The sequence below is a fragment of the Vulpes lagopus genome, chromosome 7, assembly GCF_018345385.1.
Source record: "Vulpes lagopus strain Blue_001 chromosome 7, ASM1834538v1, whole genome shotgun sequence".
NCBI classification, from domain to species: Eukaryota; Metazoa; Chordata; class Mammalia; order Carnivora; family Canidae; genus Vulpes; species Vulpes lagopus.
This window is the reverse complement of record NC_054830.1, coordinates 13,777,584-13,792,224: the sequence shown is the minus strand read 5'-3', so window position 1 is coordinate 13,792,224 and position 14,641 is coordinate 13,777,584. Positions and strand designations below refer to the sequence as shown.

Genomic DNA, 14,641 nt, shown 5'->3' with positions numbered 1-14,641 from the left:
TTGAAGCTACTGCCCCCAAAGCATCTATTGCAGACTGATGCTCACACCCCTCAGGTAGGGAGGAAGCACTACATGTCGTGGTCGGGGGGCGCTTCTGGGCACAGGCGTCTTCTCCATCCTGGAGATGTTAGTGGGACCACGAGGGGGTGTCAATCTTAATCCTGAGACAGTCCTGGCTTGTAAGGAAATCGCTTTCTTTCAATAAAACCCAGAATCTACAGGATAGGGCAGAGGCAGCAAAGGGTCTGGGTTCCATGCTACATGGAGCAGGGACTTACATATGTGCTATGCATGTCCCTAGACGTCTGGGTGCTGTGCTTAGGCTGTCTGGGGATTCTCACTGCAGTGTGTGTGAGTGGTTGCATGTATGCTGGCTGCATGTGACAAGCCCTAGCAAGCAGGGCTCACCCCCTAGTCACCATTATACTCAGCTAATGGGGTTCAGGGACCTGGGTAGCAGAAGCAGGGCGGGGTGAGTGACTGGCTCTGTCCTCTTCTTGCTCTGACCATGGGGCACAAGAAGCCTGGTCCAGGGTCCAGTGTGTCCCCCGGGGCCTATTCCAGAGCCCAGCAACAAGTCAAAGTTGGTGGGGTCTGGCCTTCTTTGAACCAGTCTTAATACGACTCATCCTGCAGGGGATGAGCACCATCTCCCCTGAGAACAAGGCCTCTTGAAGCTGCCAGGCCCCATGGAGGCACTCTGCCCAAGAAGCCCATCCAGGATGCCACGGCCAGGTGGCCTCACCTGTGAGGATGATGTTGGGGATGCTGCTATGGCTGGGGTAGCCAAGCTGCTGCGTGTCTGGCAGGCTCCCATGGCTGCCTGTGAGGCCCATCATGGCCGCCTGTGAGTAGTTGAGTGTCGAGCCCGGGCTGTACAGGCTGCTGGAGCTGATGGCATTCTCCATCATGTTGAACTGCTCCAGCTGGGGGGAAGCACACAGCATGAGGCTGGCCCTGCTGAGCCCCTGGCTATTGCTGGCTGGCTTGTCCTGCAGCAACTGGGACCAACTCCTCTGCAACAAGCCCAGCGCCTGTACTCAGATACTGAGGGCGCTGTTGAATATGAGACTCTTACCCTAAGGTCTCCCCCTCCTCCCTCTCTGAACCTGCCCAGGCGTGTCCACACACGGCCCCTTCAGGGCTTTGCTGGATGGATGGATTGATGGAAGGATGGATGGGTGAGTGACCTGCTCCAGGAAGAAGCCAACCCTACTCATGCCCACATGCCCTTGACCCTGACCTCTACACAAAGCCAGCTCCACCTCCCAGCAAACCCACATGCACAGCCCACGCTGAGGTGCCAATGCTATAGCCACTGCCTGTCCCTGTCAGTGTTCACTGCCCACCCTCCCTACCCCTCTGCCGTTGGCCTTATTCTGTGGGCCAGGCACAGGTGCCTGAGGAGACAAAGCCAAGCCACCCCTATCCAAGGCCTGGGACAGGAGGGAGCCTTAGGAGCGAAGCTCACGCCCGAGGGGCGGGCGGGGTCCGGGTAAGCGTCTGCTGTGGGCGCTGTGACCCGGGCACCCGCTCACCTGGTGGGACAGAGCATTGGCCTGCCTGGCCGCCATCTGCTGCTCATAGTACGAGTCCCCAAACACGCTGCCCAAGGTGGAGGAGTGCTGCAGACAGAAAAGAGGCCTGCTGTCATCACGGTCCCCAAGACCAGGTCAGGGACTGCTGGGGCACGGTATCTCCCACAGGCTGGTTGTACCCATAGGGAGGCCCTGAAACCCCCCGGGGAAGATGCTCAGGATAAAGTAGGTTGAGCATCTATCTCAGGCCTCCTGGGACAGTCCACACCTTCCAGGATGGAGGAGTGCCCCCCCCAATCCCAGGATGTTTCTTTTCACTACCTGCTCCTGGGGGGCCTCTGTACCCCAATATCCCCCAAAGCACCTTCTACCATCTCCTCTACTTGAGCTCAGGTATGAGTGAATCATGTCTCCATCAGACAGAAGACAAGGGGGCCAAAGGGATCAAGAAACCCCCCTGACAGGTTCCAGAGGAAAGCATTGACTGGGGCCAAGGTGTGTGCGTGGGGTGCTCTGAATTTCAGCATGGGAAGTGCACTTGATGACCCTTGTAAGGCCCCCAGGGAGACATGGGACATGGTGGCAGTCCATATACATGTGGACAGGATGGGTGCACAGAGCCAGATGCCAGCTGAGCAAGCACAGGACAGGCACACAGAAAGCTACCTGCCCATGGCTGCCTGCCTGGGGGACCCCAGGGCCCATGGGTGGGCAGGGAGCCCAATCTCCTGCTCCTCTAAGGCCAGCTGGGGGCCAGGTCTGCTCCTGGGAGAAGAGCAGGGGACTAGGGACCCTCACAGGCAGTAGAGATGCCAAGAAAAGGAGCTTGGAGCCCCTGCCAGAGAGAAATGGCAGAATGGAGCCTGGTGGGACGTGGGAGGGAGGAGGGGCAGCCAGTGTGTGGCCAGAGCTCACATGAGGCACCAGGCCTCAGGAAACACAACCACAGCCCAGACCCAAGTCTGTTTCCTCCTTGGTGAGTAGGCTGAGAGCAGAAAAACAGCCAATTTGGCAAAAATGTCACCTTTGCCCTCAATATAGTCAGCTTCAGTTTTGGAAAATGGGGCTGCAAGGTTGTGGCTAGGTTTCCCCACAAAAGAGGAAGCAGGTCTGTTCTGGGATATGTTTCTATCCCCATGGCCTTGGCATCAAAGAGGCCTGTCACAAGCAGGGGACCTAGGCTAAGACTTCTTTTGTGAGGCTGCCATGAGTTTGAAGAAAGGTCCGCTCAAAATGGAAGGGAGGAACACAGCACATAGTACCGAAGGCCAGCTGCTTAAGGCCCACGGTACAGACCAGATAACAACGTCCACTTGAGGCTGGGTAGGCTGGGGAGAGGAGGGGAGGCCCAGGCCCACAGGACCACTGAATGCAACCTGGGGACGCAGCTGCAGTGTGAAGCCACCCGGCCTCCACCCGGCACGGTCTGCCCCCCAAGTGAGTCTCTCGGTCATCTTAAGCCCATGTCTGGTTGAGTACAGACAACCTGACAGCCCTGACCTCATGGCTGCTTGAGCTGCCAGCCTCCTTTGCAGCACCCAGTGACTGGATGGACAGACCAACACACAGACATGGGCTTGACGAGACAGCAACACACTTTTTGTCTAGGATGGATGAACCCCCTTTGGTCTTGGCAAATCTCTCCTGGGACAACTGCTCCACCCTTGAATCTCTGTCCTGCTGCCTGTGTAAAAAGGCACATTACTCAAGGACCAGCCCCAGAGACAGGCCCCACTTGCCATTTCCCCTGCCTGGACCCCTTCTCCCATCTCTCAGCATCCCATGACACTCCATGACCAGACTAGCCATTTTTTGGGAGTCACAAGAGCTGGGAGCTAGCATGGATGTATTGAGAGCTTGCAGACTCCAGGCTGACCTCTGGCCTGCCCTGAGCTCACTGATGCCTCCCCACCTGCCTATGGAGCAGGAAGCTACACAGTGATGGTCCCAGCAGGACCCCAGGCCACTGCAGAGGAGTCCTAGGAGAGCCCCTCCTATATAGCAGGTGGAACCATGAGGGCAGCCTTCTTGAACATGATACCCACCATCTCAAAACACAGGGCCCAATTTGGGTGCACCTCTGAGAACTGGGGAAGTAAGGACAGCAGGGCACATCCCCTGGGACAAGGGAGCCCAACATTGTTCTTGCATGGTCCTGTCTGGTGGAATAGCTTCTCTCCCCTCCTTAGCAGGGAAGGAAAATCCTATTGTCCCTGGGGCCAAGAAGGAGGCTTCAGGGCCTGGGGCACTGCTCTTTCGCAGCAGCTCCTGGGAGTCTCTCAGCTTGGTGACATTTTGGGGACAGAGAGGCAAGGTCCTGAGGAGGCTCTGCAGTATGGAAATTTCGAGCCCAGATGTCAGCTTTGTGGGCACCTCCTCTCCTCTGGTGGAATACTCCAGTCAGGATTCAGCCACCAGGTGAGTGGTGCTAAGGGGAATTCTGAGGTACCTGGATGGGGGTAGGTATGCATGTATGTGTGCCAGGGACTGGAGTCCAATTGTGTTGGGGGAACACCCAAGTCTGATGGATGTGGTCAAGCCCTGCCTGTGGCGTGAGGCAAGCCTCAGTCTCCTCATCTGTTGAGATGGGGACATAGACCCCTGAGAAGCTGTGGTGCCACTCAGAGGAGCTTCCTTTCAGGACATGCCTTCCTGTCCTGAGGCAGAGGGGAGAAGAATCTGAGGAGTCAGGGTCCCAACCACAGGCCAGCCATCACCTCAGCTGTGTCCCAAAGCAGGAGGAGAACCCCTCCAACTTCTGGCAGTCTCGTATGGGCAGGTGCAGGGGGTCTGTGTGCACGGGCTGTTTGACACATGCTCTGAGCCACATGCTGAGGTGTCCCCAGCTGCTGGGCAAGAAGCCAGGGTGTGGCCAAAACTAAGGTGACTAATGCGAGTGAGGGGCCCACCACCTCCAGACAGGGCTCTTGCAAAGGCCCCAAAGACACAGTGGGGACATGGCAGCTTCTGGGCTGGGCCTGGCGGGCAGTGCCTCCTTCTCCCTGCCCTGTTGGAGTGGACAAGATGGGATGCAATGAGGCATGAGGCACAGGTGATGGGGGACAGATACATGGGGGATGCAAAGCAAGGCTGGAGTGCAGGGTGCTGGGAGAGGGGAGGCGGCGTCCCTTACTTGTGGGGAGCTCCCAGGGGAGAAGCCTTGATTGGAGACAGGTGAGGTGGGAGACTGGTTAGCCGGGGAGCCGGCACTAGCACGGTACTGCTGCAGAGCCGGCGCCTGTGACAACAGACAGGTCAGGACGCGCGAGGGGCCCCAGGCCTGGCATCCTGGGACTGGCCATTCCCCACTGGGCATCCCCCCAAGACACCTCCCACCACCCATCAGGTGAACAGAGTGTCAGGAGTATCTGCAAGAGGTGTGGATCCCTGAGCCCTGTCTGAGCCTGGGGTCTTTTGGGTGCCTGCCTCCAAACCCAGCACCCAGAGGGCTGGGGGGATTGGTCGGAGAACTCAGCTTCACGGAATCACACAGAGGGCTGTGGGAGGGGGACGGCGGGGTCCACCTTGACTCAGCAGGCTTCAGAAAACCCCCATGAATGCACACTCACACCCACGCCCACATACATGCGCACACAGCCACATGTGTGTACATACAACAAACACACCCACACACAGGCGGGCATGGAAGGCTGGGGCAGGGAGGTGCTGCCTTCTGCTGCCGACTCTGGGCAGCTCCCTCGGCTCTCTGAGCTCCATCTCTGTGCTCTAGCACATCCTGTCCACCACGAGGGGTGCTGGGACCAACAGCAAAGGCCATATGGGGCACGCCCCAGAATAACCAGTCCTGGGCAATCACTATCATTGGCATCACTTGGGACAAAACTGACTGGTACACTATCCAGAGACCTCCAAGGGGCAGCAACCTCAACTGAAGGACAGAGGGCCTTAGCTTCTCACCAGGACCAAGATGGGCTGAGTCAGGACCTACTGTGTGCCTCTGGACAAACTGTCTGACTTCTCTGGGTCTATTGTTTACTGAGGTCTGGATGCCTAGCCCAGGGCCCCATAAATGCTTGATCGCCCCCATTTCCTCAGTGGTCTGTTCTGAGTAGTCTGGGATAGGGACTGAGCCTATCCCGGAGGGGTGGCGGTGGGGGGTGGGGATGGGAGCTCAATGAGCAAGGTATCAGTGTTTGGAGGTACCAGCACAGTCACTTGGCAATGACTGACTGGGGGCTTCTCAGAGTTGAAAAGAGGAAAATGTCCAGAGGGATATTCTTGCCTGCCTGTACTAGCAGATACTCAAGAAGAGGCTACAATCCCAAGGGAGCCAGATGTCCCTGGTGGGGGTGCCGGGCAGCACACTCACTGGCCTGAGAGCCTGGGGAGGTAATGTCTGTGCACCTGGCCCGGACACCCGTGCCTCCATTGTCTGCCCAGCTCAAAAGTGAGGCACCACTGTTGGAGGGTGTCAGGGAATGAGGTAGCCTGGCAGGCTCCACCATCAGAGCTGCCTCCACACCAGCTGTGTTTCTGACAAAGAAAAAACTTGCACACTTTCCTGTCTGGGGTACCCCTGGGGTCTGCCCTATGAGGAGTCAGAGAAGTTTGGAAACAGGTCTCCATTCACCCACCTGCCCAGCTCAGGGGGACCTCGTCTTTGCAGAGCATATGATATTCTGATGACGTTTATTTTGGGGTTGGCAGCCAATGGCTGAATGGAGAGGACTTGCTGTACCCCAAACATAGTCCCCGTACCTTGGATAAGGCCCAAGGTAGCTGTGATCACCCCCTTCCCACCAGGGCAAAAGTCTAATCAAGAAGGCTTGGGGTATAGAAGTCAAACCAAGCACCCATTAACCTGAGCCCAGGAAAGGGGTCCCATGGGTTGAATGTCCCTCTTGGCCCAGGGCACTGTGCACTGCATGAACCACAGTGGGGGCTTTATACCTTCTCCCCCTCCAAGTTCCCCTCCATCTCTGGCTCCCAGAATCTGTTCTCCAGGCCCTGAGAGCTCTGTGTCCTCCCCGCCTCCAGGGGAGCCATTGCAAGTAGCAAGCGCTGAAGTACTGGACAGCAGGGGCCATGGGGGAACCTTGGCAGCCAGATACAGGGTGGCCCGTCTTGGGTGAAGTATGGGGCAAAGGATCTATGCTTGGAGTCTCCACTTCCTCATCTATACATGGGATGACCTCAGCCCAGCAGTGTTTGCCTCAGCTCTGACCCCTGGCCACCCTGGCCTTCAAGTGGAGTCTCGAGGAGGCTTCAGTCAGATGCCTGAGTGTCTTTGGGTCTTGGGAGCCCAATGGGGGTCTCCCACAGTTCCCTGGATCCTCCTGCATGAGCCCCCCAGCCAGGCCCCACAAAACCCCATCCTAGGCTTACCGAGGTAATGTCGATCCCCATTGGCGGCTGGCCCGGGTTCTCTGGGGGGGACTGGGGGAGAGAGGACGGTACCGTGACCGCGAGTGGGGGCAGCTGGGGGCCCCGCGTCAAGCTGGCACTTGGCATCAGGGGGCCACCTGGGGGGAGGCCGACGGGCACCTGCGGGGGTGGCGGGGGCGGCTGCTGCTGGGATGCGGGCGGTGGCGGTGGAGGGGGCTGGGGCTGCGGCGGCGGTGGCTGCTGGGAGCCTGCCTGGGTGAAGAAGGCGTAGGGCAGCTGCTGCTCCAGAGACAGGGCATCCATGGCCACAGCCTGGGGGAAGAGGAGGGTGTCAGGTGGGAGGCTACTAGGCAGTAGGGGCCAGACTGTGAAATACCTGGTCCCTAGGGATGCTCTATGGACTAACATGCTCAGCAAAGACGTCACAGATAAACAAAGGGACATCCAGACCCCAGATAGGGGAAGCACAAGCCTAGAGAGGGCAGGCCTTGTCCAGGGCCAGAGTAACAGGTTTGCCTGTGGGTGGACAGGGCCTGGACTTCTAATCCAGTTGAAAGTGCTCTGCACCCAACAAAGTTTTCCTTTGTCTTTGCCACACACCAAGAGGTAGGCCCCACCTTTTGTACCCCCTCAGGCTCAGGAGGTCCCTGGCCTCACTGACCCAGAGTTTGCTCACTGCAGGCAAGCCCAGGGTGCCACACTCCCAGCAACCCAGCAAGCAGCCTGTGCCTAGCCCACTCTGGGCAGGGAGGAGTTAGAGATGGTGTGGATGATACATGTGCTGGTGTGGCCACTTGGTAATGACCAGCTCAAGTCTTCTTGGAGTTGGACAGAGGAAAAGTTTTCCCTGGTTAGAGGGAAGCCTCCACAGGAGACTGCATGTGACCAGGAGCTATAGGATCTAACTCTTAGCAGAACGCCCAGCCTCTAAGAAGCAATGGTTACTTCATGAACAAAAAGGAGTCTCTAGCAAAGGAAAGCAGGTCTAAGGGAGAAGAGCAAAGGAACAGGGGTCACAGATGGAGAGACTGAGGACATAGTGCCCAGATTTAGATCCTGGTATTAACAAGTAGAAGGGAACTGGGCCTAGGTCTATCAGAAGATATGAAGCAATGCCTGTCAGTTTTGTTGGAGGTGGATAATGCCAGTGAGGTTATGTTTAAAAAAAAAAAAAAAAAAGAAACAAAAAAACAACAAAAATGTTATACATTAGGGATCTTTAAAAAGTAAGATGAAAAAAAAAAAAAGTAAGATGAGATGGGCAAATTCCTAGAGACACACAAACTACCAAACTGACACCCCCAAAAATAGAAATTCTGAATAGATCTATACCAAGAAAGGAGATTGAATCAAAAACCTCCCAATGGAAGATATTTGCAAGTGACACAGCTGATAAAGGGCTAGTATCCAAAATATACAAAGAACATACAAAACCCAAAACCCAAAAATCAAATAATCTAATTAAAAATGGGCAGAAGACATGAACAGGCTTTTTTCCAAAGAAGATATACAGGTAGACAACAAAGATGGAAAGATGCTCAACCATCACCCATTGTCAGGGTAATGCAAATCAGTATCACAATGAGACCTTACCTCACACCTGTGAGAATGGCTAAAATCAAAAACACAAATAATAGGTGCTGGTGAGGACACTGAGAAAGGGGAACACTCCTGGACCGTTGGTGGGAATTCAAACTGATGTAGCCACCATGGAAAACAGTATGGAGGTTTCTCAAAAAAGTTAAAACTAGGGGCGCTCAGGTGGCTCAGTCTGTTAAGCGTCTGCCTTCAGCTCAGGTCATGATCCCAGGGTCCTGGGATTAAGCCCCGTGTTGGGCTCCCTGTTGAGCGGGGAACCTGCTTCTCCCTCTCCCTCAGCTGCTCCTGCTGCTTATGCTCTCTTGCTCTCTCTCCTCTCTCTCTGTCTCAAAAAAAAAAAAAAAAAAAAAAGTTAACACCAGAACTACCCTACAATCCAGCAATCACGCTACTAGGTATTTACCCAAAGAATACAAAAATACTATTTCAAGGGGATACAAACACTCTGATGTTTATAGCAGCATTAGCTACGATAGTCAAATTATAGAAGCCCCTCAAGTATCCATTGACTGATGAATGGATAAAGATGTGATATATATAAAATAGAATATTATTCAGCCATTAAAATTGAAATTTTGCCATTTGCAGCAACATGGAAGGACCTAGAGAGTATAATGCTAAGTGAAATAAGTCAATCAGAGAAAGACAAAGACCATTTGATCTCAATTATATGTGGAATTTAAGAAACAGAACAAATGAGCAAAGGGAGAAAAAGAGAAAGAGAGAGAGAGAGAGAGAGAAACCAAGAAACAGACTCTTGACTATAAAGAATACACTCCTGGTTACTAGAGGGGAGGTGGGTGGGGTGATGGGTGACATAGGTGATGGGGATTAAGAGACACACTTGTGATGAGCACTGGGTGTTGTGTGGAGGTGAAAACCTCTCAGTGAAAATTACCTCAGACCAGTGGCTTTGCTGGTGAATTTTACGAAATATTTAAAGAATTTACACTCGTGCTTCTCAAACGCTTCCAAAAAAACAGGAAGGAACACTTCCTAACCTGTTTTATGATTCTAAACTAAGTAAAAAAGAATCAAATTACTGAAATCAAAAATGAAAGTGGGAATGTTATTATCGACGTCAGAGAAATAAAAAGGATTGTGTTATGAACAGTCGTATGCCAACACACTGGATAACGTAGATGAAAGAGACCAATACCTAGACACACATGAGATACCAAAAAAGCATATGAAACAAAATTATGGTAAACTGAAAAAGGAAAAAAAAATCCACCTCTCTAAACATTTTATTTTGGAGAATTTCAACTAGATCCTCGAGGGAAAGTAACACAACAAAAAACATCCACACAATCTGCCCACAACAGATACAGGAAACTCCAGGCCAGTAAGTCATGCTCTCCATGTTTGAAATTTGACAAAAGCCAAAAGTGTTGGGAACCTTTGTCTTCAGGCTTCTATGGCCCCCAGGAAGTAGAGGGAGGTCTCTCAAAGGGGCAGAACCAGCCACACCTCCCCCACCCCACCACGCCCTCACACCTGAGTGATGGGTGACAGCTGGGAGAGGGTGGGTGACACCTGCTGGGCCTGCTGCCTCCTCGCCTCCGTGCTCAGGGACAATGGGCTGACACCAGCTGGGCGATGCTGTGGTGAGGAGCCTGGTGTGCTCATCCCTGAAAGGGAGGACAGGAGAGAAGGGTGGGCATGACGCTAGCCTCCAGAGGGCTGCTCACACATCATAACTGCTGAGAACAGCCCAATCCATCAGACAGAATCCATTGTGTCCTGATCACCAAAGCCATGGTGCCCCCTCCAAGGCCTCAATACCTATGTGGGCTCTGCTCTCCTTCCTGACCCATCCCCAAGCTGCCCAACACTCTCCCACTGATCCTGCCATCTCTCCAAGAGGGGTGTCTCCCACAGGCCCTGCCAATCAGCACTTCCCTGTCTCTGGACCACCACATGATTGGCTCCCAGATAGACAGGTGACCAGACTGGCCCAATGAGAGCCTGCCCTGGGACTCTGGATGGAATTCAAGGGGGGAGGTCTGGAACTGTGTAGAGGGTGGCTGCAAGCAGAAGAGCCAGCTGGAGAATCAGGGGCTGAGGGATAAAAGCAGCACCTGAGCCCCTGATCCAGCCATACTGGTGCTTCCTGGTTTTGCAAGATAATCAATGACTTTTCAGGATGCCTGAGTGGCTCAGTGTCTGCCTTTGGCTCCCGGCAGGATTCCCCCGGGTCCAGGATCGAGTCCTGCTTTGGGCTCCCTGCATGGAGCCTGCTTCTGTCTCTGCCTATCTCTTTCTCTGTCTCTCTCATGAGTAAGTAGATAAAATCTTAAAAAAAAAAAAAAAAAAAACACACAATGCCGCCCCCCTCCCTTTTCTTATACCTAAACTAGCTTAGGGTTTGGTTAGCTTCAAGAAAGCTGGTCCTGGGGGCACCTGGGTGGCTCAGTTAAGTGTCTGCCTTTGGCTCAGGTCATGATCTCGGGGTCCTGGGATGGAGCCCCACATCAGGCTTCCTGCTCAGTGGGAAGTCAAGTTCTCCCTCTGCCCCTCCCCCGACTCGTGCATGCTCTCTCAAATAAATCTTAAAAAAAAAAAAAAAAAAGCTGGTCCTGTCCAGACACTGTAGTTTCTATAGAGCCTCATGCTCTCCTTATCGTCCTTCAACAAAGTTGTACTTTCCTGTCCTGTAACTGCTCCTTCAGCTTGATCTTCCACCTCCAGACCTGTGTATCTGGCAGCCCTCCCCCACCTCATGTCCACATCCTCCCCCACCCTTCACCCCTCCATGTGCTTTCCATGCTAGACCATCAGCCCTGCTAGAAACTCAGTTACTCTTTACCTTCTTCCAATACCCCTGTTCCTGACTGAGCCCCTGCCAGGAGGGCTCCATGTTGCTCCTTTCCTCACCTCGGCCCCTGCCCTCAGCAATCCTATCCCTAGATGTGTCTGTTGTGAAGGAGCTGAGTGAGGTCAAGTTCAGTATGGCAGCAGTTGGAACCTGCTGGGTTATCCTGGGGCACTGTGCCAGAGAGGCAACAGGCCTCCTGATGCTTGGGAGAGCCCTGGGGGCTTGGCCTGATCTCCCAGACTTGGTTTCCTTATCCTTGAGATGGAAATGATAACAGCCACCCTCAAGAGTTCACTGCAAGGGCTGTAATGAGACTGGGAGCAGGCTCTGAAGACAGTCTGGCCTGCAGTCAAGGCAGATGCAGGAGCCTGACTCACCCAGGGTAGCTGGGCCCATTCTGCTGAGGGCATCAGATCAACCTTGTTCCAGTGGGTGAGACAGCAGGTTCACAGGCCAGTGGGAACGCACCCAGCACACACCGAGGGGAGATGACAGGCAGCCTTCTCTCCACCCAGGGCAGCTGCTCACTGGGGCTGTGTTATCTGTGTGCAGCAAGCCTGGTCACGCCTGCACTTCCCCTCGGGCGCCCTGGCAGCTCCACTTAGCCAGGCACTTCAGGAGGGTCTGGCACCACTGAGTGCTCCCAAGGCACAGCCCCAGATTCTAGGTTATGCACAGACCTTGGGGACCAGAATCAGGCTGCTGCAGACACAGCAACATCAAGGGGGAGCCTTGACAAGAAGCCTGAGCAGAAAGAGCCCAGGAGATGCCTGGTCAGAGAAGAGTCAGGACCACGTTCGACTGGCGGGTGGGCTGGGGCAAGGGGCAGGTCAGTCAGGGCTGCTCCCTCTCCTTCTCCAAGTGTCCACTGCCTCCTATGTCCTTCAGGCTGAAAACACCCACATCCAGGGAGCAGATGTCAGGGCTTGGTAATAAGCAGCAGAGGCAAATGTCAGGAGAGGGTGAGTGGGGCAATAGGGGCCTGTGGCAAACTGGACCATGTGAAGGCACAGGACCTCAACCCACCACTGCTGGGCCTTCTGATTCTTCAAGAGAAGCCAGGAATCCAGAGTTTTAAATGCACTCTCCTGATTTTTAAATGTTGATTCAAACATCACACACGCAACTGTGGGTCAGACAAAATACACCGGTAGGCTGGATCTGGCACTTGGGCTGCCAGCCTCTGTCTATCCAGAATACAAGGGAGTTTTTAATCCTCTGCTGGGCTGCAGAGTGAGCTCCTGGTCTCACACTGGGCGGCCACCACCCCAGGAGAGGCCAGTTGGGCCAGGAGGGTGGACGGATGCCTTGCTGTTGAATTCCTTTTGGCAACCTGGATCACCTTTGGGAAAAGGAGTGAGGCCAGCTGGAAGGGAAGTCTGGGGAGGGCAGGGAGAGCTGCCAAGGGAGGGCAGGCCAGGTGGCAGGGGCCCAGCCGGAGGCACGCAAGCCTTGTGTGCGGGGCCGGCAGGCCTCAGAGCTGTGCCAGGAGGACCTGGGCCTGCCCTCCTCCAGGTTCTGGCCAACAACCAGGAAAACGACCTCAGCAAATGTTTAAGAGGACGAGAGGGGCCGCTGTCTCCCTGGCGGCAGAAGCCTCCCATTCTTCTCGGGGCTCACGTTCGATTGGCGGGTGGGCTGGGGCAGGGGGCGGGGCGGGGAGGCGATCACCACGTGTGCCAGGGGCCAGTGGCTCAGCTTGATTTAAAATGTGCCCAGAAAGCAAAGCCCCTGCCAGGCGAGCTGCTAGAGCGGCAGGTTCGCAAACAACTGAACACATGTCAGACATTACGGGGCTGACGCTCCCAGCCAGGCGGGCCAGGGTCTGGGCCCCACGCTCGGGGTCTGCGCTTGCTCCTGCGTCTATGGCTTTCACATGTGTTGTGTTTTCCTGTGCTTGTTTAGACTCGGCGTGGGCCAGAGGTGCATAGCTCCCGGGTGGGCGCTGGGGGGCTGCCAAGGACCCTCTGGAGGGGGGGGGGGGGGTGCTCTGGAGGCCACGGCGAGACATGAGGAGAAAGATGGGGGGGCCAGGAAACAGTGGTGTCTGCACAAGGGGGCCCTCCCACCGGCATCCCCAGAGCCAACCTTCTGATTTCTTGCTTTGCACAGGCCTGTGTGGATGTGCTGCCTGCCCACCCACATCTCAGGGGGTCATGGGTCTCAGGCTCCCCTGCCTCTGCTCGTTTGGTCTTTTAGGCCTTCCCTGGGTCAGGGGCACAGTGGGGGCTGGCGCCCTCTGCCTGGTGGCTGAGCCTGGGTGGGCCTGGGGCCAGCAGTGCAAAAGCAAAAACAGCCTTGGTGCTGTTAGACTAGGGTCCTGCTCCTCTCCACACTGTTCTGGCCTCCATTTCCTTGTCTGGAAACTGAGAAACACTTGCACCATCCTCAACAACCCTCACTTGCCTCTGGCCCTGTCAGCACCAAAGCCAGGAATGACTCCCAAGCTCCTCAAGTTCCTCTGCTCCCCACATTAACCCAGCTCTCAGGCCAGCCAACCTCACTGGCAAGTCTCTCTAGAGCATTCGATGGGGCCCTGCCCTGGCACCGCTGCCCCTCCTGATGGTCCATTCTCCTCAGGCAGCCGCATGGGCTGTGGCCAATGGGAATCTGAGTATGTGATTCTCCCTCAGAAAATCCTGCATGGTGCTGCCCACCAAACTTGGGGCAGAGGTGTGACAGGCAGATGGACAGAGTGAGCATTGGCTCCCAGGCAGGATGGAGGGCACAGCAAGGTGGTGCTCTCACTGGCTGCCAAGTCCTGACATGTGTGGACTCACAGAGGAGCCCCCCACAGCCCATCCTGCCTGTCCCACCACAAGGCTGTCGGGGCTGCCCTATCTCCTTCCTGGATGCAAATCCGCACATTCTACATCAACATGGGTGCAAGAAACATGGCGGGGGGCACATAGGGGTCATAGTGGGGACACAGGAGAGGTAGGCCTGGCCCGGGAACAGATGAGAGCAAAGCAGTGACTCAAGAGCAGCAGAGTGAATACAGCAAAGCAATGCAGGGTGAGAGACTGAGGGTGAGGGTGTGTAGGCAGGGAGCCAAGACGGCTCATGGAGAAAAAGAGGCATAAGTGGGCATGGAGTGGGCAGGGGGTCCTGCAGCCACCTGGAGGAAGAGAAGGACTGTAAGAGAAGAGCAGCATGTGCCAAGGCCCTAAGATGAGCTCACTGGCTGCAGAGGAGATTGGGGGGGGGGGGGCAGGGGTAGGGGTGGGGACGGGAGACCAAGTTGGAGGATAAAGTGGACCTCCCAAGCCCCAGGGGTCTCAGGTTTTCAACAGGAGGGAGCTGAGGACCACTGCAAGGTCCCGAGCAGACAACATGAGGC

General features: G+C 55.2%; 1 protein-coding gene across 5 annotated transcripts in view; it reads right to left on the bottom strand.

The window, feature by feature from the left end:
- CRTC1 (CREB regulated transcription coactivator 1) overlaps nucleotides 1-14,641 on the bottom strand; it is a 79,624-nt gene that overhangs the window by 6,566 nt on the left and 58,417 nt on the right. For 2 of the 5 annotated variants that reach the window (XM_041762169.1, XM_041762170.1), the window contains 6 exons: nucleotides 9,981-10,114; nucleotides 7,044-7,196; nucleotides 6,885-6,935; nucleotides 4,672-4,776; nucleotides 1,539-1,625; nucleotides 746-926 (listed from right to left, as the gene is read on the bottom strand). In XM_041762169.1, the coding sequence (XP_041618103.1) occupies nucleotides 746-926; nucleotides 1,539-1,625; nucleotides 4,672-4,776; nucleotides 6,885-6,935; nucleotides 7,044-7,196; nucleotides 9,981-10,114 (711 nt within the window). Of the gene's footprint in view, nucleotides 1-745; nucleotides 927-1,538; nucleotides 1,626-4,671; nucleotides 4,777-6,884; nucleotides 7,197-9,980; nucleotides 10,115-14,641 lie in introns of all 5 variants that reach the window. The other 3 variants (XM_041762165.1, XM_041762167.1, XM_041762168.1) reach the window with 2 other exon arrangements.